At 37.9% G+C, this 25,064-nt stretch overlaps 2 protein-coding genes across 6 annotated transcripts in view; one reads left to right on the top strand and one right to left on the bottom strand.

The window, feature by feature from the left end:
* Positions 1-16,974, top strand: part of Zrsr2 (zinc finger CCCH-type, RNA binding motif and serine/arginine rich 2) — a 27,131-nt gene extending 10,157 nt beyond the window's left edge. The window contains exons 8-11 of the mRNA XM_027432719.2: positions 5,909-6,122; positions 9,874-9,929; positions 10,589-10,698; positions 13,009-16,974. Coding sequence (XP_027288520.1) covers positions 5,909-6,122; positions 9,874-9,929; positions 10,589-10,698; positions 13,009-13,607 — 979 coding nt within the window. The 3' untranslated portion in view covers positions 13,608-16,974. The remainder of the gene's footprint in view (positions 1-5,908; positions 6,123-9,873; positions 9,930-10,588; positions 10,699-13,008) is intronic.
* Positions 16,205-25,064, bottom strand: part of Ap1s2 (adaptor related protein complex 1 subunit sigma 2) — a 22,318-nt gene continuing 13,458 nt past the window's right edge. The window contains exons 4-5 of one of the 5 annotated variants that reach the window (XM_027432723.2): positions 22,678-22,768; positions 20,046-21,631 (exon numbers count right to left, since the gene is read on the bottom strand). In XM_027432723.2, the coding sequence (XP_027288524.1) occupies positions 22,727-22,768 (42 nt within the window). In that variant the 3' untranslated portion in view covers positions 20,046-21,631; positions 22,678-22,726. Of the gene's footprint in view, positions 17,452-20,045; positions 21,632-22,677; positions 22,769-25,064 lie in introns of those variants that run through there. The other 4 variants (XM_027432724.2, XM_027432721.2, XM_027432725.2 and 1 more) reach the window with 4 other exon arrangements.

Raw genomic sequence — 25,064 nt, 5'->3', positions numbered from 1 at the left:
CCATTTGCTTGTTGGTTTCTTCTCTGCTCCTGTGAGTCTGAGGAGGACAACTTGGCAACTTGGATGGGGTAAATTACACGTCATAAGTGATTAGAGTAGCCAGAAATATTTGCCATGGGTATAGGGTCATTTGTGAAAGATAAGATTGTAGCAAGTAGAGGAATAGGCTTTTTTTTTTCTTTTTCGAGACAGGGTTTCTCTGTGTAGTCAGGCTGGCCTTGAATTCACAGAGACCCGCCTGCCTCTGCCTCCATAGTGCTGGGACTAAAGGTGTACACCACCTCCACCAGGCAGGAATAGACTTTTATTTTTTTTTTGTTTGATTTGTTTTTGTTTTTCAAGACAGGGTTTCTCTGTATTGCTTTGGAGCCTGTCCTAGCATTCACTCTGTAGACCAGGCTGGCCTTGAACTCACAGAGATCCACCTGCCTCTGCCTCCCAAGTGCTGGGATTAAAGGCATGTGCCACCAACACCTGGTTAGGGATAGACTTTTAATTCACTGCTTTCGGTCAATACTCTCAGACTTAGGAACAGACTCTTTGGGTTCAAAACTGGCTTTTGTGGTCAGTGGGAAAGTTAAACTCTCTACGTCTTTAGTCCTTCATCTATGAAATGAAGATGAAACAATACCACTTTTTTGAGGACATAATGAGACTCCTTAAATGGGATGAGCACAGGGAACACACAGGGCTGGACAAATGGCTCATGAATTTTTGTTGTTCCTTATTTTTGTTGTTACTGTTGCCGTTTTGTGATATATTCATGCTTCCCGCCCACCTTATTTTTTTTAAGGTAGGACACATAGAAACATAATATTGATGTCTTCAGTCATTTAGCAAATAGTTGAAACCTACTTACTATATGCCAGGTAATGATGTTTTGTAGTATGACTTTCTGTATAAGTCAAAGTAAGCAAATACTTTCTAATGGTAAGCAAATCTGTCTTAGGCATAGTCTAACTTCTGTATACCCATTCTGTGGAAAAGAAGGTATAATCTGAACCTTTCTTTTTCTTTTCTTCTTTTCTTTGGGGCGGGGTGTCTCACTGTATAGCTGGCTTGGAACTCATAGAGATCCATCTCCCTCTGCCTTCTGAATGCTGAGATTAAAGGTGTGTGCCATCACACCTGATAATCATTTGGTTTCTTGAGACAGTCTCAGGGAGCCCAGGCTGGCATTCAACTCTCTTTGTAGCCTAGATTGGCTTTGGATTACTGCTCATCCTGCCACCACCTCCTAACTGCTGAGATTACAGTTGTGTGCCACCATGCCCAGCTTATTTTTTATTTTTCAAGAATAATAGTTTTGGGCTGGAGGGATGGCTTGGCAGTTACAAGCATGTACTTGCTCTTTTCAAGGACCTGAGTTCAGTTCCCAGCACCCACACCAGGCAGCTCATGATGAACGGTGACTCAAGCTTCAGGGGATCTGATACTGTTCTTTGACCTTAGCAGGCACCTGTCTGTATTCAGGCATTTCCCCCTCAACAAGTACACATAAATACCATTAAAATCTTTTTAAAAATTAAAAGATAATAGTAGTTCTCAACCCTGGATACATAATAGAATCATGTAAAAAGGAGAAAGGCTAAACAAAATCAATCTCACCTCAAATTGAGTAAATCAAGATTTCAGAGGCTAAAGTAAGTCTAGTTTTGAGATGCCTTCAGGTATTGGATTTGATGGCTGGAATTGTGGATGGCCAGAATATCATCTGTGAAAGGACTTAGAGTCTGGTAAGAAGTAGAAAGGCTCCTTTTGAGGAACTATGGAACTGAGGGAAGGAGGCTACCTTCCTTTGGTACCTTTAGCAACATTTTTTCCTAAAACAAAATTCCGTCTCAAGAAGAAATAGTAAAACATGATCTGCTTAAGAGCCAGTGAGATGGCTCAGTGGGTAAAGGTGCCTGCTGCAAAGTCTAGTGACCTGAATTTGATCCCTGGATCTACATGCTGAAAGGAGGTAACTGACTCCTACTAGTGGTGCTCTGACTTTCACACTTGTGCTGTGGCATGGGTGCAACCACACACAAAATAAATAATGATCTGTATAAAACACCTCCCACTAAAGAAGGATGTTGGACAGATGGCCTTCCAGTGATAAATGAGCCCCAGTTTTAGTTCACATTTGCACGGGTAGTTGAGCCAAGCTGCCTTTAAGGTTTTCCAGCTGCTCTTATTTATGATGTGTCTCTAATTTCATTGAAATTTAAAACCTGTGGAAGCCAGATTCGGGAGTCTCCTTCTGTTGGTTGTGAGAGGACGGGTGTATTAAGTAGTTTTATGAGCACTGGACAGATAATTCCTTGTGGAAAATGGAGTAGCCTGTCAGATTCCCTCTCTGACAATCATTCAAAAAATAAATACAATTAGATTGTGACCATTTCTTTTTTATGGTTTCAAGACAGAGTTTCTCTGTAGCTTTGGAGCTTGTCCTGGAACTCACTCTGTCAATCAGGCTGACTTCGAACTCACAGAGATCCGACTGCCTCTGCCTCTCAAGTGCTGGGATTAAGGCTTGAGCCACCACTGCTTGGCTTGTGACCATTTCTTATCATTGTCATAGGTATATGAGACTTTACCATCATAACTAACAAAGTGTGTGAACAACTTGGCTGTTTGCATTGTTCAAGTAACTAGTTTGCATAAAATTGTGTGGAATTAGTGGTTATGAACGCCAACATTGTCCTTTCAGACAAATAGACTGTTCTATTTCCCTTTTGTGGAGAGGCTGGATCACTTGCTCCAAATAACATGCTGGATCATCTCTGTTACGGTTTGTCAGATGCCAGAGAAACACCTCTGTTTCTTTCCTTTAAAAAATGAGGTCTTAGTCTATAATCCAGGATGAACTGAGTAGCTAGGGTTACAGGCATATAAATGCCATGCCATGCCAGGCAGAAAATACTCCTTAACCTAAGCATTTCTTTGGATGTTTGCTTTTGTTTGTTAAACCTTTTGGTTATAGATTTTTTTAAAAAATTCTTTGACAGTTTCATACATTTCTATACTGAATTTTGGTCATGTTCACTTCCATTGCCATCTTATCCTGCTTCCACTCCCTCTGGATCCCTTCTTTCCACAATACATCCTCCTTCTGTTTTCATGTCTTTTCTTTTTATAAACAATCCACTGAGTATAATTAGTGTTGCTTGCATGTGCAAGGTTATTTACTGAATCATTAGCAACTTAACCAGTAGCTATGTCCTGGAAGTCCCTTATCTCTAGCAGCTGTTGACTGCTAGGGACAAGGCCTTAAGTATGTCACCCCTATTGATGCTAGAATGTTGATGGGATTGATTTTATGCAGGTCTTGTGTCTTAGTGTTCTATTGCTGTGAAGAGACCATGACCAAGCCAAGACAACTCTTATAAAAGAAAGCATTTAATTGGGGGCTTGCTTACAATTTCAAAGGGTTAGTCCATTATCATCATGGTGGGAAGTAGGCAGCATGGTAGCTGAGTGCTTTATATCCTAATCCAGGGGCCATAGGGGTGAGGGGAAGACAGACAGACAGACAGACAGGCTGGGCCTTGTGTGGGCTTTTGAAGCATGAAAGCCCATCCTGAGTGACATACCTCCTCCAAAAGGCCACACCTCCTAATCCTTCCCTAAACAGTCTACCAACTAGTCCCTATGTATAAACATATGAGCCTACGGGGTCCATTCTCATTCAAGCTACCACAACTTGCAACCATAGCTACTTTGGGTTCATGAATCATAGATGCTTTGAGTTTGTGAATGTAGTGGCCATGCTGCATCCAGGAAACAGTGTTTCACAACATTCAATCCTATCCACCAGCTATTATAATTTTTCCATTCCTCCTTCGATGTTCCACGGGCCTTGGAGCAGCTTAGAGATGAGCATTCAACAGGCAATTTTTCTCAACACTTTGGCTAGTTATTAACTACTTTCCACTACAAAAAGAAGTTTCTCTGACTAAAGTTGGGTGCTAGGCTATGGAAACACCTTAATTACAACTTTGTTGTTTTGCCTCTCAGGCAAACAGGGTCTTAGTCTAGTCCAGGGTGGCCTAGACCTCACTATGTAGACCAGGATGGCCACTGTCCAGACAAGGGACATTATATCCCTCTGTCCCTTGCAGTATTCCCTACTCTATAACATTCTTCCTAAGTCTTTCTTTCCCGAAGTTTGTCTTACTGATTTTGTTGTTGTTGTTTTGTTTGGTTTTTGAGACAGGGTTTCTCTGTGTAGCCTTGGCTGTCCTGGAATTCTACAGACCAGCTGCCTTCAAAGTTCTGGGATTAAAGGCATGTGCCACCACTGCCCTGTCTTACTGATTTTTATTTAGAACCCTAAGAAGGAAATATTTAGGACTTTGAAATGTGTGGCTCCTCCCATCAGTGCACTTCAGGAGAAAGGAGTAAATAAGAAAGTGAACTCATATATATGATTTTTAAAAAATTACTCTGGAATAACCTAGCCAGCTTAACCTTGGCCTGTTTTAAACTATGAAAAGAAATGGTTCTTCACAGATATTAGGTACCTTCAGTGACTAAAAATGGGGTTATATTTATTATACTCTATAATGACCACATGCCAGATTAACCCAGATCTCTAGGGGTCAGGCTCTTCTCAGTCACATGACTTGGGGGGAGTTGTGCTTCTTTAGGTTTCAGCTGCCTTTGTGTTTTGGACTCTTGTCCCAGCAATTTAAGGGAGAAAGGGTTTATTTGGCTCACAATTCCAGGTTACAGTCCATCATTGTGGGGAAACCAAGGTGGGAGGAACTTGAAGCAGCTAAACACATTACTGTCACTCTCAAAAGCAGAGAGCAGTGATTTAATGCTTGCATGCCTAGGCTCAGTTTGACCTCTCCATTTTATATAGTTCAGGAACCCTGACCAGGGAATAGTCCTACCCATGATTAAGATGAGTTTACCCAAATCAATTAGAGTATCAAGGCAATTCCTCACCGACATTCTCAGAGGATAACTTTACTCTAGACAGTCCCTCATTAGAATTCCTTCTCAGGTGATTCTAGATGGTCAAGTTGAAAATTAATATGAACCATCACACTTGGCAAAGTAAGAAAATACTAGTACCATGTGTCTCATCAGGTTGTTAAGGATCAGAGTGGAAAAATATTTTAAAAAGCATGAAAACTTTAAAATGCTATATGTAGATAAAATGACAATACTTGAGTAAATGGAAAATTTTAGATTACCCTATTGTCTCTTTAAGATATGAATTTTAAAATTATTTTATGTATTTATTTTTGAGACTCTGTCTCACCTTGGAACACTGGCTGGTATGGCACTTGCTATGTAGAACAGGTTGGCCTGGAACTGCTTCATGAGTGTTGGGATAAAAAGTGTTCACTACCATACTCATCTTAAAAAATGTTATTATTATTTTGTGTGTGTGTGTAACAGGGAGAAAGGGAAGGGGAGGAAAGAATATGTAGATCCAGAGATGAAATCCAGATCACCAAGCTTATGCAGCAAATGCTTTTACCCACTGGGCCGTCTCACTGGGTCCCCGTTACTGTATTCCCTAAGCATGTAAATCATTTGAAAATTGTGTACAATCAAAATTGCCAATTCTCACCTTCTTGAGTCTCCAATGCAGCCTCTTACTGCTGTCACTGCAATTGGTCACACTATTGGGCCTTCTTTCCCTGTGGTTCAACATGGAGAAATCTTTCTGAATATATTCAAAGGCTCCTGAATGGCATATGACCTTGCAAACCATTCCCACTTTTGTATTTTAATGAGAACAGGTCAAGTGTAAGACAGTTTTCTTGTGTACTATAACTGGGCACCCAAGCAGTGTTCATTAAGTTTAAACAACCACATTACTTGATTCTTGATCCCGGAGTTCATGGTGAGCTTTTCATGTGGGATTTTTAGTTCTTGGACAAATGAATTTGCTTGCTTCCTTCAGGTGTTCACGTAAACATAACTTCCCCACATCAAGTCCCACCTTGCTTATTAAGAGCATGTTTACCACGTTTGGAATGGAGCAATGCAGGAGGGATGACTATGACCCTGATTCAAGCCTGGAATACAGTGAAGAAGAGACCTATCAGCAGTTCCTAGACTTCTATCACGATGTACTGCCAGAGTTCAAGAACGTGGGAAAAGTGGTTCAGTTTAAGGTGCGCAGAGCCTGGGAAGGGGTCAGACACACCTTTCCCTGAAATACAGGATACAGGGGCAGAGCTAGGACTTAGCCTGTTCACCTGGGTGGAGTCATGTGCCAGTATATGCCTGGTCTGGGGTTGAGCATGCCAGCACTTGGTAAACGTCACTCAGTTCTCTTCCCTTCTACCTCCACTCTGGCCAATGCCATGTAGATACCATAGGAAATCAATTTGGAATGCTAGGGCCTGGGTTGGTAAGGACCCTTATTCAGTGCCTTTGTGCTGCAACTGTTTCCAGCAGTTGACTTCATTGTCAGGCCTACTGTATCTAGCCATCTAAGCCTTCACTTAGCTGCTGTCTGTGATGGACATGGTTCCTGTCCTTCTCACTTTCAGTGCCTCACCCAGAACAATGTTATATATACTGGCATTCAATTTCACTCACTAAGTAAGGTAAGATGTGGCCACTGCTGTTTCTGGGACTCATTGGGTGAATCCCAATACGTAGGCCTCTTGCATGTCTGTGATTTGATCACATCTGAATTGGAATGACATTGTTATATGAGGACAAGGGAAATGTCTCTGATTTTGGAGAAAAGTAGGAATAAAGTTGTAGGGTTTTTTTTTCTTGCTGTCAGAAATGAAATTATAGAGTTGGAATAATCAAGCACCATAGATATAAGAAATCTGAGATTATATTTGCTTTCTGTGGTGATACATTATTTATGATTTATTAAAGCTTGCCTGATGGTAAGAGAAGCAAAGCATTTGGCCATTAACTCTGCCTCAGACCAAAATGGATGATGCTGTCTCCACGAATCCTCAGAGTGCAATGTTCTTCACCAAACCACACACTGCTATCCTCTGAGATTCTATCTCCTCCCCCTTATATTCCTCTCTCCACCCAGCCATATCACTCCTGTCTCTACCTCCCTAGTGCTGGGGTCAAAGGTGTTTATCAGCATTGCCTGGCTCTATGGCTTGTGACTGGCTTTGCTTTCTGTACCCTCAGGCAAGCTTTAATAAATCATAAATAATATATCGCCACAGCTTTCCAGATTTAAAATATATTCTTTAAAATTTGTTTTCCAAAGAAGGAGAACTAGAACATAGTGTTATAAAGAGATAAAAGGGAAACTAGAATATGGGGATTAAATGGGGGAAGGGAGTAGGCTTTTTAAAAAAAAATAAAATTTAAATTATAAAAGAAATAAAAATCTTTTCCTTTTGGGCTGGCAAGATGACTCAGTGAATAAAGGCACTTGCCACCAACCTGACAACCCAAACACAATCTCTAAGACCCACATGGTGTTAGGAAAGAACTGACTCTTGCAAAGTTGACCTGCACATTCACACTGTGACGTGAACATGGCATGCACATACAAATGAAGTGTAGAACAAATTAAAATTTTTCTCCAAACTTTATTTCTGTGGCATATGCTTTCCTTCTTCCTCTAAGAGGAAACGGTAAAGTGGAAGTATGTGGTCATGTCTGCATTGTTCCACATGGCAGCAAGCCCCAGGCAAGGAGGCACTGTGTCTGCTCTTCAGATGTCCCTTTCTCTCTGTGTGCCTCTTCCTTATCTCAACAGTGAGATTGGCTTACATTCGTGGCTTCCCTCATAGGGCCCCTGGATCCTACTGCTTCTGTGAAGTGGTACTGATAAAGTGTTTTCAGCACTTCAGATCGGTAGCTCAGTCATAGAGTGCTTACCTAGCATGAACAAGGCTCTGGGTTCTGTCCCCAGCCCAGTGGGGTAGGTCTGGTGGGTTTCAGGGAGGTTAGTGGAAATTGCATTATCACGTGTAGCAGGCTGCATCTACTCACCACAGTTTTTTTTTTTTCTAGAAAGCAAACAGGATGACAGGGTTTATACTAACCACATTGACAGTTACAAATGAAAAGAAAGCTATTTAGTAAATTTGTGGTACAGAAATGATCACAACATGGAATTCGTTATGGAAAATCAGTAGGACTTTGGGAACCATGGGACTAAACTATTAATATTGTTGTCATTATGTGGTTCTGAGGATTGAACCTAGGGCCTTGTACATGCTGGGCAAAAGTGCTGTACCACTTTTTATTTTTTCAGCTCAGGCTGGCCTAGAACTTGTAGTAGTCCTCCTGCCTCCGCCTCCCTATTACTGGGATTTTAGGCATGTGCCACCAAGCCTGACTAGATTAAATGCACTTTAAGGTCCCTAGGCATGGTTGACATGAACTCCTAAGGCCCTTTATTCTTCTTTCTAAAGATGGTATTATAGAGTAGGATCCTGTACCCCCTTGGATGTTTTAATAACTTAAAGTAAAGCTAAACATTAGCAGTAATATTTTTTCTTGGTTTTTCAAAACAGGGTTTCTTTGTGTAGTTTTGGCTGTCATTGAAGTAGGTCTGTAGACCAGTCTGGCCTTGAACTCACAGAGAACCACCTGCTAGTGCCTCCTGAGTGCTGGGATTAAAGGTGTATACCACCCCCTGGCATAGTAGGAATATTTAAAGATCTTTTTTGTCTTTTATAAATCAAATTTATCCTTTTTGAAGGCAACAATCAATTGTTTAGCCCTACTTATAGTAGTAGGAACAACACATGAAAATAAGACATTATTTACATCTACATGGTATAAATTCTGTTAATTTCAAGATTGGGCAGAAGATATGCATTAGTACAGTTACTTCTGAGAGCAGCTTGTGCATGCCTAATGAAGTGGAGAGCTATAAGTCAGCATGCTCCTGTTTACGAAGACTAAAAGGTTCTTACAGAGATAGCTTGTGAATAGGAGATTGGAAGCACTGTAGATTGTCATGAGCAGATACATCAGTGTGATGATTTGATGTCTAGTATACAGTAGTTGAGCCATTAAGCTTGTATTAACATCTTGAAAAAGAATAAAGAATACCATCTATATAAAAATTTTAGCCAGGCATGGTGAAGCTCTTCTTTAATACCAGCACTTGAGAGGCAGAGGCAAGCAGATCTCTGTGAGTTTGAGACCAGCCTAGTCTACATAGTGAGTTTCATAACAGCCAGGATTATAGAGAGAGACCCTGTCTCAAAAAAAAGTTTACAAATTTTAAGGGTACAAAGCAATACCACCAGCAAGTGTGTCCAGACTTTTGACATTGTGATATAATGTCATTTACAGAGTTCATGCCTGAGAACTGCAATCGAGGTTACAAAACAAAATGTTTTAATTAACTTTGTGATTTTTGTGTTGAGCCACATTCATAACTATTAACCTGTGGCTCACAGAAGGTTGTTTTGGACACACCTGAATCAATATAAATATACATAATTATTATAAATACCATTTTGGTTAGTATATATTTATGTATATGATATTTTATTTTCTGCCACATACATAATGTATGTATACCTTTATAAGTACATGTGTCCTATATAAGTACATGTGTCCGTCTACACACATACATTTATATTCCAAACAGAAACACCCTGACCCTCATTTAACAAGTGCTCTTAACTGCTGAGCCATCTCTCCAACCCCTGTATTTTGTTTTTATATAGCTATGAAGCACTTCATACATTTAGGGTTTAAAAATGGCAGACAAGGATCAACAGAGATTGTGCAGTTGAGGTCTGCAATGGTGATAGGTGCTTAGCTATGCCTTGACTTGATAAGAAAGTGTGCTAGCTTATCGTGGACTCTTTGAGGGACTATTAGCCTGGACAAAATGCATTTGATGATTGGCTTCTTTTGAAAACCCTTTTTTTTCTTTTAGTGACAGCATTCTTCTTTGTTCCTTAGGTCAGCTGCAACTTGGAACCGCATCTGAGGGGCAATGTGTATGTTCAGTACCAGTCGTAAGTATTGTGAACATCCATGCATCTTCATGTTTCATCATAGTTACGGTATTGTGTTTCTTTGATGTCACTGAATATGGAGCTTTCCTATGCATGAGACTTTTCAAAATGTCAATATGAAGAGCTCATGGAGAAACAGCAAGATTTGAAAATAATATATCATACAACCAAAAAGTCCTAATTAGAATAGAGTAGAAAATACCTATCCAAGGTACAAGGGGTTAAAGTTCCAAATAGTGTGCATTTGACCAGCTAGCTATGTAGTTCCTGTATCATTTCTGCATGTATTGCCATTTCTCTAAGTGGTGTCATGGCTAATGGCTTCAATTAGCCATTGTAATAAGAACAATAGGAGTCCTAGCTGAGAAAGCATGGGTTCTAACAAGGGGAAACACACCTCTGCAGATTTAGTGGTCCAATCTTGCAGATTAAGAAGCTTTGACTCCAGCCAATTTCCCTATGACAGAACCTTTCAGAGGGTTCATGACAAGGTCTTTGAATAAACTAGCCTGTGGGAACCTGAATACTCCGAAGACTTCCTAGGCAATTCAAGAACTGGACTTGGTAGTCCTACAGTAAATGGACAAGAGGGTTAATTCAGAATAGATTTGCTCTACCTGTGAGAGTTAAAAGCACAACCTTTGATTTTTGCTTCCAAGGGAAGAAGACTGTCAAGCAGCTTTTTCTCTTTTTAATGGACGATGGTATGCAGGACGACAGCTTCAGTGCGAATTCTGCCCAGTGACCCGGTGGAAAATGGCAATTTGTGGTAAAAGCCAATGTAGTGGCACCCCTCCCCCACTGCTGCACTATACAAGGGAATCTTCATAGGAAGAAAGCAGTATTTTAAAGGGATGAAGTACAGTTTTTGTCTCATACTACAGATGAGCAGAGTGGTTATGTAAAGGACACCACAGTTTAGATCTGCACAGGCCTGTGGGTCACTATATGGATGAATGACTGAGGTCACTATACATTGGTAACAGGATTGCATCTTGAATTTGAGTCTTCAGATCCTCAGACCTGGGTTCTGTGTGTGACAATGCAGTGTCTAAACTAAAGATACCTACATGATCCGTGTTGCAGTTTCAAAGGTGTTTTCGTTGGTTCTCCTCACTTGAGCTGTTTGCTTCAGTCTTGATCCCTAAGGAATCTTCCATCATCAACGCCACAAACATTACTGGTGGCTAACATTGCCCACATTGCTTGAAGTCATGCTCTTGTGCATTTGAGACCGTTTGGTAGGTGTGAATGAGTTAAGTTGCACATTGGGTGCTCTCAGTTATACTGACTCATCCGAGATCGGCAGCCAAACCAGGAAATGATTCAGCACTGCAGAGAGTAACCAGCCGCTTTGATGGCCTCATCATTTTCTGATTTCTAAAAGTGTGCTTAGCCAAATCAGTATGGAAGTTCCCCAGGTGAAGAGACATGAAGCTCTAATGCCTCAGGGGTGTGTGTGCTTCTGCCTTCTTGTTTTCGCTGCTCTTCCTTCTCAGGTGCTTTTTATCAAGCAAGTCTAAATCTTTAGCAGTCTTCTGTTAATGTATACTGTCATTAAAAACAAAACATTTATGATGGGCATGTATGATGACACCTTTGGTTCCAAAATTGGGGGTAGGTCAAGACACAAGGATTGTGAGTTCAAGGCCAGCTTGGGTTTGAAATAAATAAACTAATTAATTGATTAATTAATGTAACAATTATCAAAAAGGAGGAGTTAGAGAGATGGCTCAGTGGTTAAGAGCACTTGTTCTTATAGAGGACCCAGGTTCAGTTCTCAACACCTACATGTTGGCTCATCACTGACTGTAACTCCTGTTTCAGGGATTCTGATACCCTCTTCTGATCTTCATGGGCACCAGGCATGTACATGGTGCACATACATAAATGCAGACAAAACACTCATATACATAAATTAAATAAACCTTAAAAAGTTTTAAAATAAATAAAAAAAGCTGGACAGTGGTGGTGCTCGCCTTTAATCCCAGCACCTGGGAGGCAGAGGCAGGCAGATCTTTTTGAGTTCAAGGTCACCCTGGTCTACAGACACACACACACACACACACACACACCACACACACACACAACACACAGAGGGAGAGAGGAGGAGAGAGAGAGAGAGAGAGAGAGAGAGAGAGAGAGAGAATTTTAGAATTCCTTGAAAATGAGAACCAACATTATGCCCTAAGTTTAAGGGTTGGGCAGATGAGCAAGATGACAGGGTATTCTCTTTAGGCTTATAGTTTTGGTAGTTCCTCAAGATGCACTCTGTGATTTCAGTGATAGGTTTGAATACAATTTTGAAACCGCCAAACAAGGAATGTTACTAAAAGCAACAACAACAACATCAATGACAAAAAATATAAATAGCTTTTAGGATCTTTCTCAGGAACTAATAACTTTTTTGTGTCCTTATTATTGACATCTGGTGTATCTTCTTTGGAGAGATCTCTATTTAGATAGTTGCCCATTTTTAATCATGTTACATCTTGTTTTTATTCAGCTATAGAAATTCTTGATTTTATATACCAGTACCTGATCACAGAGGTCATCTGCAAATGCTATCTCATCATTTTACTTTATTTACCTTTAGCCACAAAGGATTTCTTTCTTTCTTGTTTTCTCTCTCTTTTGTGTGTGTGTGTTTAGAGACAGGACCTCATGTACCCCAGGCTGTGGACATAAGTGTGCCATCATACCTGGGTATTAATGTTCTTATTATGTATAGAACATTGCAGAATCCCCTCCCATGTTGGACCTTCTCCTGACCAACCTATGCTTTCAGAAAAATGTGAATATAGGGATTCCAAAATCCAGTTCTTGAATCAGTTCACTTGCACTCTGCTGACACAAGGCACAGGTGTTCTGATTAATTAAAGCTAGTTTGCAGCCTTTTTTATGGTACCTTTTAGTATTCGAGTGTTCTTGCAATCTTAGGCACCACCTCAGTTTATCTACATCATACACTGTAAGAAACAGTGCAGACATACCCTGACTTCAGAAATTCACCTTCTGAAAAAGAATGAATTACAGTAATGCACGCTGATAATCACTGCCTCTTCACTTGCCCTCACAGGATTATTTGAAGTACAGCAGTGTCCAAGAGGAAAACATTGCAACTTTCTTCACGTGTTCAGAAATCCCAACAACGAATTTAGGGAAGCCAACAGAGACATCTACCAGTCTCCAGATTGGACTAGTTCGTCCTTCGGTAAGAATTTTGAGAGGAGGGAAAGGACCAGCCACTATGATGATATATACTATGGCAGGTCAAGAAGACGAAGGAGCCTGAGTCCAGACCTCTCCTACAAGAGAAACGGTGAGTCTGACAGGAAGAGCAGGAGTAATCACAGGGGGAAGAAGTCTCACAAACACGTGACGAAAAGTCGTGAGAGGCGCAGTTCACTGACCAGAGGAAGAAGAAGGGATCACAGTCCATGCCCCTGGAATCAGAGCCGGAGGAACCGCAGGAGCCGGAGCCGGTGCCGCAGGAGCCGCAGCCGGAGCCGGAGCCGAAGCCGCAGCCGCAGTCGGACCCGAAGCCAAAGCGGGAGCCGAAGTCGGAGTCAGAGTCGGAGCCGGAGCCGGAGCCAGAGCTCATCAAGGTCCAGGAGTCATGGCAGGAAGAAGTCAGGTAGTAGAGACAAAACCACCCAGAGTCCCAAATCTAAATAAACTTGGTTGTTTTTAAATATCATTGTCTTTTTATGGCAGCTACTCACCTGTATAGTTTGACAAGGCTAGCCAAACTATTATGTAAATCATACTTTTTGATAAATTGTGTATATAATAACATGAAATTACTTGTAGTCCTAACTTTGAGAGCATCAAGTAACATTGGAGTAATGCTTTAGTATTTTTTTCATTTTCTGTATTTCTCTCTCTCTCTCTGTGTAAGTGGATCACAAGCACGGAGGTCAGAGAACAATTTTCAGGGTTCAGTTACAGTGAGATCCAGGGGTTGAACTGAGGTCATGAGGCTTTCACACCAAGTATCTTTACCCTCTGAGCCATCTTGCCAGCCCAACTTTATTCTTGTGAAGTGTCCATACCTTTTATTTTGTTTTATGCATATGGGTATTTGGCCTACATGTATTTGTGTGTACCACTTGTGTGCCCAGAGGCCAGAAGACAGTGTCAGATCCCTGGTCTGGAGTTTTAGATGGTTGTGACCTGCCATTAGGGTGCTGAGAATCAAACCCAGGTCTTCTAGGAGAGCAGCCAGTCCTCTTAACCACTGAACTATCTCTCTAGCCCAACAAACTTTATTTTTTAACTCAAAAGTCACATGTGGCTTTAATGTCTTTCACTCAAATGTCTCATTTCATCAATCCTGATGCTTTTGTCCCATAATTCTTATTTTTTACTCACTACATTAATACATCTGTGCTTATTTGATGACCCTCTTAGATTTCCTTAATGATGTCTACACATTTTTGATCAATTTCTTAGAATAAACTGTCAAGAAAGCAATCCAAATTGCCATCTAGGAAGACTACAAAAAAGGTCACCTTCCAGCTCCCACAGCACAAAGTTATCTTGATCTTTACCAGTTTGGCAAGTTTTAGGTATTTAAGTGCTTACTTTTATTGCCACTATTTTTTCTACTTAATGGCCATTCTTTTTGTGCTTTCAAAATATATTTTTATATGTAAAAGTTGATTTTGTTTTGTTCTCAAACTTATTTCCTGCTTCAATGAGTTGAAGTACTCTTTTCCATACTCCTCTTTCCCCATATTTACAGTTCCTCCTTCACTTGGGGGCTGTTGTGGTGCATATCTTGCTTGAATAGTATATAGTGAAAGTTCTTTATATAGAGGCATTTTGTCATTTCCCAGAAAATTAAGAGTCACTATTAACTCCATGCACTGCTAAAATAGTAATGGTATAATAATCACAGAAGAGTGATTGGCATAGAGAACTGATTGCAGGATCATGTATATTATCCCTAGCTTTCCCAAGATGCTTTCCGCTCAGACTTTCACTGTCATGCTCTGGACCTCAAAATTCAGTGTCATGTGGTATTTAGCAGTCTGACATTTGAGAATTCATTCATTAAAGATGCATACATTCATGTGTTGTAGCTTACGCCAGTAATCCTTGCACTGGGGAGGCTGATGCTAGCCAGGGCTAGGGTGAGACCCTGCCTCATTTTAGAAGAAAAAAGGCACAAAATGTTGAAAAGGTTTAACAAAATGCAACTTGTTTCAATTCTAAATGCCTGCTTCATACTAAAAATGATGGATTTCTAGATTCACTGGGCTCATTAATGTTGAATAGTTTTAAGTAAATTTGGTATTTTAAAATACTGATCAAATTTCAGCCAAGATTATGTAAAGATTGTTTTGTATGTATGATGCTGGGGCTTCAAACATGATAGGCAAGGGTACATCCCCAGTCCTGAAGCTGAATATTCTTAGATCATGATGGGAAAGGAAAGGAAATCTGTCTTTTTTGGCTCAAGACAATTGATCAAGTGATGACTTTCCCCTCAAATGTTTGTTAGCCAGTATGGAGTGTAGGGGAAGTTTAGAAAACCACTGACTGGGTGATTACCCTGATAGTGACTTTGAGCTTACCTTTACTATGATAAATGGGTGTCCAGGTATGTCTGTGATAAACTAATCATGATTCAACTCCACATTACTGACAGGAGCCCACAGGCCTTTTAGGGAACAGCTGCATTCCCCAAAGCCCTTTAAACCTACAGATGTCCATTTCAACTTAATTTGCTGGAAATCCAATCCTTTCCTCATAAATATCTCAGGCTTTGAATGAAACAATTTCTATTTGTAGTAGCAGAAGGCCCCATAACCATACTACTGTAACTGCAAGTTTTGACTTGTTGCTTACATTAGGCAGCACAGTCAACAAATTAGTCTATTGCATGTGCTAGCACTTCCTCATATGTAGGAGGTGAGGATTCATCATTTGTATATCATTTGATTATCTGGAGTAATCTGAGTTGCTAAATCAGAAAGCGTATAAAAGGCAACTACATCAAGTGGTGTTTATTAATGGAAAATAAATGTGTTGTAAGTTCTTGATAGCATAGAATTCATGTGATTTTTTTAACGAGCTTGATGTACATGAAAATTCATACTCTTTTGTCAATTTTGTGAGTGCTTGCAACCACTATCACATTCCAGTGCAGGGGGTCGACTGTCAGAAGGAGAGGGCTTGTCCACACTGTATTGAAAAAAAGAACCCTTCCTTCAACAGCTCTCCCTCATTTGACAAAACGTTTGGAAAGAGATAAAAGTACACCACAGTGTTTGTAGAACATTTATTACCATTAATTGGTGATGTGATAAGACAGTGTTCAGGTGGCTCGGAAGTTGTTCACAATCACAGCAAAGCTTACTCCAGCCTAGCATATACAAGGGAAAATAGAAACCAGGGAGATGTGTTCAGGTATGTGTCAGTATGTATAAAAGTGGTGCGGAGCATTTATATAGTTTGAAAAAATATAGGGCCAACTAATGCCATTTTACTTCACTCAACTCTCGCTTTGCTATATGAACGGTATCTTTTAAATTTCCACAAGACTTCTGATGACTAGGCAGTGACATGAAAGGAAAGGGAGCTGCTGTCAAGTTTGTAGCACTTCTAATTGGAAGGAAGCAACAGGGAAGCAAAAATAAATTTGGCTTTAACAAGCACCCCAGAAGGAACATTCATGCTTTAGATAATGACTTTATGTAACACTTTGTGAACAGAGCAACATACTGGTAATTAACGGTCCTATTTTGTTTTGGGGCCTTGAAAACTATTAGGTAACTATATGATTATGACCACTAAAACTTCACCTCAGGAGTCAAATGTTCCTTGTCCTTAAAAATTATGTGCTCGAGATTAGGAAAGTCTTTGACCTTGTCCCACCCATTCAGAATACTTAATGAATTTTAGTGAAACGTAGCATCATTGTAAGTTTGGTCTCTAAAAGCATCTATTCCCTTTGTTTTAATGTATGTTGAATCCAATTAGGGTCTTTGGTATCAATTTGGTTGCTTCAATTTTCAATAAACTTTCTTTCATTTGATCTGTGATGTGTCAATTTCCTTTGTTCTTATATATACTGAAATACTACTCTAGTCTTTGGTTTCATCAAACCAGGTTTCACATAATTTAAGTTTCCTTTTTCAAGTACAATAGTAAATGTATTTTGCCAAATTGTTGGATATACATGAATACAGACCTATCATTTTGATATATGCACATAATTAAAATGTCCCGAAATGGTATGTTACTTTTTCTACATCTTTCTAATTCATATTTATGTCCCTTAATTTATCATTTGACTAACCAAAGTTCCCTTTAAAAAAATTGGGTAGGCCTGAATGAAGCAGCTTAGCAAGACAGTAATACTGACAAGACATCATCTTATACCATTAGCTAACATGGACATGAGAGGCAGTGACCATCTACAGTGTGTGAAATGCCACAAGAAGTCATCAGCAAGGGAGGACAGTTATGTCAGTCCAATTTCTTCAAGAACACTACGTGGGGTTTCAGCTTCCTGTGGAGGAAAAATGTGAGACTCTGGTAAGCAGATACAGGGAGAGATACTTAAGAATATGAAAAGCTCACAGAAGGGGCATGCTCATTTTAAAGAATAAAAAAGACAATTCCGTGTAACAGAAGCAACCTACTAGTGATAGCCAATGGTTTTCAAAGATTTGTGCTTAAAACACAGAAAGAATGTTTTCAGCTTTTACTGAATACCTAATACTGACCAATGTGCCGGGCACCATTGCTATAACAAAAAGCAATCAAGCCCATTGTAAACTGACTAGCAATGTATGAAATTATATACAGAAAATATTATCTAAAACATTGAAATTCAAAATGTCTTCCAAATAAAAACACCTTCCCCATAAGTTCTAATGTGTCATCTAACACTTTCAATGTTTTGTCTTGTCGCAACTTATCTAGAGAAAATGTCTTGTGTAGTTTTTCCTTAACTGTCCACTGCAATGCTTTAGAAACAGCCATCATCCCAGACCTTCCTTAGGCAACCATTGGCACTCATTCTTCACATACAGAAGAAACACTATGGAACAAAAGGCTTTTTTTGTCTTAATGTAAGAATGAATATTTGTTTTTAAATGTCAAAGCCAAATCTGCCAAATCTAAAAAAGGTATTTTAAAATATTCAAAACCGGCCAATTTTGTGCACTACAAAAATAGTGGACATAAAATAAAGAATAAAAAAAGACCATATAGGTCAGCTATTACTAGCAACTTTGTAATTGGAAAGCAACATTGTTACTTTAATATATGAAAACAATGTAAGGTTTTGTTATCTCATAATAAACTTACTTTTGCATCCTAATCATGAGACAGCACAAAACAAGGAAAAGAAAAATTATATTACATCAGGAATCCTTAGAATGTTAGGTTGAATGGTAGGAAATCCACTATATTGTGTACTCTTAAATGACTTAAAACCTGTTGTTTCCATATTTGGGAAACAAAAATAGTAGTACTTACCTTTATGTGCCGAGATTGAGTTTAAGGCTCAATGCCTGATTTAAAGAAAGCATTTCAAAAAATATTAGCTGATAGTCACACAACTAAAATCTAAATGAAGGGATTTAGCATTTAATACTAAATACTGTAGCCACAAAAGTTCATAGAATGTCTGTTAGTATGTTTGTCTAGTAATGAAAAATGAGTGAAAATCAACTTTAGTGAAAAAAGGACATTTTTCCAAAAGGTAGTATAATCTATGAAGTACACTTGTCCCCTGCTCCTTGATACTTCAATCTAATCAGGTTACAGATCTAAGATGGAGGAGAAAAGAAAAAGGTAAACATTGCCATAAGAATAAATAGGAATGTGGAAAACTATATGGCATCAAAAGGTCCAGTTTTGGTTTTTAATGGCAAAGAGTGGAAAAACAAAAACAAAAACAACAGGATTGCTAACAAATGAGAGACTAAATGCCTATGAACCATCCAATATAAAATTTCTTTGGAATCTAATTTAACAAATTATAATAAGGAATTTATTTCCCTTCAATAATTAGGAAAAGCTGAGCCAGGCACAAAACAAAATTAATTACTGTTCCATTTTGTTTGCTGTGGCAATGATCTGTTAGGAATACATACTGAAACATTACAGATGAAATGACAGCTTGTCTAGGACACAGTGGATATGAAGTTGGTAACTGTTGATGTTCAATGATGTATGAATGAATGCTCTGTATGGGATTCTGTTTGTCTAGATGTTTTCATGATAGTTTTTAAAGGCAGTCTAACAATAGTGATAGATGCCAATCTCTTCTGCTTAAAAATGTTTGCCTTTCTTTAACCATTAAGTACTACACAGAGAGTGACAACTGAGTTACTTAAACTATAGGCTGAGAAATGGTTAAAATGGTGAATTCAATGTTATTTTTTAAAAATCACAATTTTAAATCTTACCTGGAAAAAATGAAAATATAAAATGTTATCAGAATGAATGGAGTAGAAAAAAGTCCTTCCCATGAAGCAAAGTACATGTGAGTTTAAAGGTTATTTCCATTTAATATTGAGTCATTTTAAAACTTTATGCAACCTTTAATATGTTACTATGTTAGAGGATCCCTACACTGCATTCTGGCCAGCTTATATTCTCAAGTCTAGATAAAAATGGCCCATACCTATCCCCTAGATGATCAGATTTCTCCAGGGTGCTCATTGCCTGTGGTCTGAAGAGAATCATGTTGCTTTCTGAATAGGTATTATTTAAAATATATGTCCTCTCTAAAAGGCCTAATTTACACATTTTATTTTATTCCTTTAAGACTGGATAAATTGAGTATTTGTATAAACTGTTTATAAAACAAAATGTAATTTTTACAAGTACACACTGAAATTGTAGCTCAAAATTATTTAGGGAAATGATTAAAATAGAATGGTTGTTACCAGGGCCTTACTTCAGTGAGAGAGAAATGGGAAGTGGTTGGCTGATGAGTTATGTAATTTCAGTTCTGCAAGATGAAAACGTTCTGGAGATGTGTTGTACAATATGAATATACTTAGCACTACTGTAGGCTCAGAAATGATTAAAATGGTAAATTCTATGTTACTTTTTAAAAATCACAATTAAAGAAATTACCTGGAAACATGAAAATATAAAATGTTATTTTATTTAAAAGGATGGAGTAGAAAAAAGTCATTCACATGAGACAAAGTACATGCAATACTTTATTTTAGACATGCAAGAAAAGCTATTTCAGAATCTGCTAATTTAAAGCAAGCAGCTGTAGACAGATAACCCCACCCCCACCCCCACCCCCCAAAAAGCGCAACATTTTGTTACAGCTCAGCACACAGCATCCAAAACAAAACAGGCATGAGACAGTGCATATTTATGCAACATTAAAATCAGATGAACAACATGTAGGGTGGGAGGATGGGAAAAAATGGAAATGAAAGACCAATGTTTTGTGACACTTCGTATGGTAATGGAGATAGTTGATCTTGTATAGATCAACTGCCTAATCAGCTACCTAATACTACATTTCCTAAAACATTTTCACAGATCTTTCAGTGGGAAACTGGTTTGGGTATTTTTTGGTATAATTAATTTTTGTCTTTTGAGACAAAGACTCCCTAGGTAGCGTAGTAACTCATCTTTCTCCTGCCTCAGCCTCCTAGTGCTAGGACTACAGGCATGCACTACCATGTCTCTGAAGTTATTAAGGACAATTTACTTAGGCTTTAAACTCTCTAGATATAAACAAAGAGTTATCTGGTACTTTTTATAATAAAATATGCTAAGTGTCATTAAAAGCATATTTATGTAAAATTAATGTGAAATGTTTTTAGTTCAAAACATAAGACCATAGTTAATACAGCACTGAGTGCTTAGAAGGCTTAATATATTAATTAGGAAACCATTAACTAATAAAATATAAATGCTTGGATACTGAAAATGAATATCAGAATTTTCATATCATATAAGTGGCCTCAGTATTACTGCTTCAAAAGAGTGTTATTAAGCAAGACATTACAGGAGACTTTATGACATAGCTTTCTGATAGTTTTAAAAGGACTTTTGACACTGTATAAATGTGGCTCAATAAATATTGGCACTACAAAATTTCTTGAAAATTCAATGTTTTAACCTTAGGTCTTATATAATTGTAATTGAATTTTCTTATATTGCTTCAACATACACTTTCATGTGATACAATTGAACTTATTAGCTCATACAGACAGTAAGATAATCTTAGTGTGAAATAAAGCTTGGTTTTCTTCAACAATGAACTAAATACTGTGGTGCTGCTAATTATGCCTGAGTTCTTAACTGTATTTTCTTTGGTAAACATTTGTGATTGCCCAGCCTTTCTGTTAGACTCTCATAAGATTAATCACGGATGGTTTACTAATGATAACTTGTATGTGTTTAGGATATTAATCAAAATATTCACATCATATTTTCTCAAGAAGAAACAGTAGTAGACAGAAATAAACGATATCAATATTATATACAGAATGAAAATAGAAATAGGAATGTGTACAGAAAAAAATACAATCATAAAGGTTCTGGGTCTAAGATGCTTTTTATCTTTTTACAGGAGTATTAGTCACCAAGCTGAGGACATTTTCTTTCATAAGTATATCAGTTCTCTATTTCCTCTGTGAAATTCTGCATAGTCGATGAGCAGTCATTTAGTACACAGGGACATTAAAATATTCATGGCGTGGCTACAAAAGAAATGCATATATTCTTACACACAGTATAAAAGCTGATGAAGACACAATCAAATTTTGAGATTGTTTAGTTCACAGTAAAGTTATCTAAAGCATCAGGCTTGCTTTTGTTCTTTGGTTTTTGCCTGAACATTTGAGCTCTTAAAAAATGCCCAGTTCAGATATGTCTTTTTCAAGTTCATGGTATGGAACAGTAAGCAAGATGACCTACATTCTACAGAATCCTAAAGCACTGTATTTGCTACTAATCTGAAAAGATTGCCAGTTTAAGTCAATGCTAATTAACATCAAGTTCAGTTAGAGTTCTCCCTGTTCACCAGTGTGTTATATTCATTAGGGTCCTATTACAATAAGGAGAGATCCCAGAGAAAAAGCTCCCTCAAGAACAAGTTAAAAGTTGTCACTATATAGTATTATTAAGTACCTAGGAAAGCTTTTAATTGTTGACTTAGCTAAAAAATGTGACTTTGAGGCTAAAGATTAATTTTTTAAGTCCTCAAAATTATTCTAAGGAATTCCCCAAATTCGTTAACTGTCTATGCCTACAAATATATCTAACAAGATGTTAAATGATCTCACATCAAAAAGTGACAAAATAATCCAAGGGTAGGGTCTTAAGTGGACCTTCCAACATCCCAGATGAATTTTAAAGTTGGAACTCTAAAATATTAGGCTATAAAAGCTTCCCCTGTCCCATTTAGAATAGTATAATGATAAGCAAGTAAAATAATATTAGTAACAAATGCCCAATGCTTCATTTCCTTATAGAAGCTTTCATTCTCACAGGGAATGCCTAATTCTGTACTAACAGCATTACTGATTTATTTTATTTAAAAATACTTTGTCAGTGACTCTCAGCAGTAAATCAGTAATCCCAATTATGGGTTATTATAGGGAAAACTTTCCTACAAAGCATCAATTTAATAAAATAATAGGGGCTATCCATTAGGATTTAAATATAATTAACTTTCCAAATAATGCCAAAATAAAAATAATAAATTTGACAAAATTATAATTAAAACTGAATTTATATAGCCTACTACATTTTGATGCATGTCTGTGCTCCAGCGCGTATTCTAGTACGCTCTCTTATACCCAATGAAACTCTTGCTGTGATACATAGTCTGTTTTCTGGAGAGAGAGCAGAAAAGTTTAAGTCTCATAACCTTATACTTCAATACCAGTTCTGTTTTATGTTATAGTTTTTAAACTTTTTGATTTCTCAACTTGATATAATGTCATATGCAAACCAACCATGAAAAGGTTTATTCCCATTGAAGGAGAAAGGTGGTTTTCCAACAGGGCTGAATAAAATAGTAAAATGAAAATATAATAAAATAAGTCATTCCTTCCTGGAGAAGACTTACAAGAAGAACAAAAATTCTATATAAACAATTTTGAAATGTGGCTACCCCAGGCATTGCCATCACTTTTTAACTAACACTTTTTTTTGTTTTTTACTACCCCTTTGAAAGCAAAAGGGTTGTTAATAAGCCAAATTTTTCTTTAAAGCCAGAGGTCCATATTACTGTATTTAAACAAATTAGTACCCATCAATTGTCAAGAATATTCTTCATATTGGAAGAGCATTGGAAAAGCATCCTTCAAAAAATAGCCTCTAAAATACCACAAAAATAAATTGTGGTATTATATAGTAAATGGTATCCTTTAACCACTTTTAGGATACTAGGAAATGTCCAGTTCAGACTGTTAACATCTGAAGAAGTTCTGCTACAGATAAATGTCTTAATGACTACTTCACACTTAAAGCTGGGCTTTTAGGTAAAATATTTATATCTGTAATTGACCAAGATTTTTTTTCTCTCATACGAAAACGATGTACATAAATTCAACATAAGCTTCAGTATTCTGGTCCCTCATACTACCTGTGCATTTTCTGAGTAGAGCCCGAGCAGCTAGGTCTACTATTTTGTTCTTCCCATGGGCATCTTTGGAAACAGTCATTCACATATATATATTCTAGCAAACTGCATTTATAATATACTAAAATTCCAGTGATTTAAATTAAATAGGAATAAAGACTAGAAAAAGTACTGAGAAAAAATGTAATCCAGTTGCATTATATAAATATAAACCACTAATTTTCCTTAGTGCAGATTCTTTGTCAAGATCTATTTTTCTGAATAGTGATTACAAATGCATTCTTTTCAACCTGAAATGGGCCTTCACTTTTGGACAATCCCTTCATTCAGCACTAATTTTTCTTTATTGAATCTGTTGTCATATCCTATACTTTGCTTATTTCCTCTTCTCCTCAGACCCCAACAGTTCTCTAGATGTCATTTTTCTAAGTCCAAGAAAATAAGAACTTTCTCAATTTTGCTCATCTAGCTCATGAGGGAAAAAGATCTCCAGTTTGACTCCCTGAGTACCTTATGACAAAGGAGACATTTCTTGCCTAAAACCATTGCTTTTGATTCTGTCCCTATACCTCCCTTTCAATACAGCATACTTTTCCCTTTATGCCTAATGGTCCCCACCCTTTGTATGAGCTCCTTCCCAGTATACATACATGCTTTTTCAACCTTCCTCTGCTCTAAGAATCATTTCATTATCAAGCTACAAAAAGGACCAGGTGTGTAGTAGGGCAAAAATCAATTTTGATCTGTTTTCAAAACCATCTGTCTTAAGAAAAGACAAACCCTACTACCATGAATTTTCCTAGCTATTCTTTCACCATGCTAAGCTTATGACATGGCTCACAGGTAAAACTAAAGGGAAAGCTGAAACACTCCTAAACTGAGAGATGCTTAACTAAGCTAATGGTGTTAGATATTCAAGACTGAATGGCTACTCTCCTGATTTCTAGTTCACTGTGGCAAGATTTATATTTAATGAAAAGCAAATATAAGGAAGTGTGATTTCAAGTTTATCACCTTACTGCAATTTCTAAAGGAGTTTCTTCTCATACTCCTTGTATATACTTGTCTCATGTTTAAAACACAACAGTCCTTTTTTATTGACCCCAACTGAATTCTGTGGCAATGCATACAGATTTCTTATGCTCAACACTGAAAGTCTATTCTTTGTGATAAGCTCCAAAGGGCCAAACAATAAGGCAAACTCACTTAGATCTATTTTGGGCAATGAATTTTTTTAAAACATAGAAGGACTGAAAACCATTTATAAGGCGCCTTTTAGATGACAGGGCTCATGGTGTAGTCCTATTTTATGAACATTTGTAAGTTAATAAGAATTTCTACTGATTTGCTTTTTCTTTGGAATTGCATTTCTAATTATTTCTATCATTTTAATTATATGTAGGCATGTCTCTCTGCATGCATGTACATGAATGCAAGTGCCTGCAGAGACCAGAGATGTCAGATTCCCCTGGAGCTGGAATGACAGACAGTTGTGAGCCACTTGATGTGTGTATTGGGGATTGAACCCAGGGCCTCCGGATGAA

The sequence above is a fragment of the Cricetulus griseus genome, chromosome X (assembly GCF_003668045.3).
Source record: "Cricetulus griseus strain 17A/GY chromosome X, alternate assembly CriGri-PICRH-1.0, whole genome shotgun sequence".
NCBI lineage: Eukaryota > Metazoa > Chordata > Mammalia > Rodentia > Cricetidae > Cricetulus > Cricetulus griseus.
The sequence above is the reverse complement of the archived record's forward strand: the minus strand, read 5'-3'. Positions and strand labels throughout refer to the sequence as shown.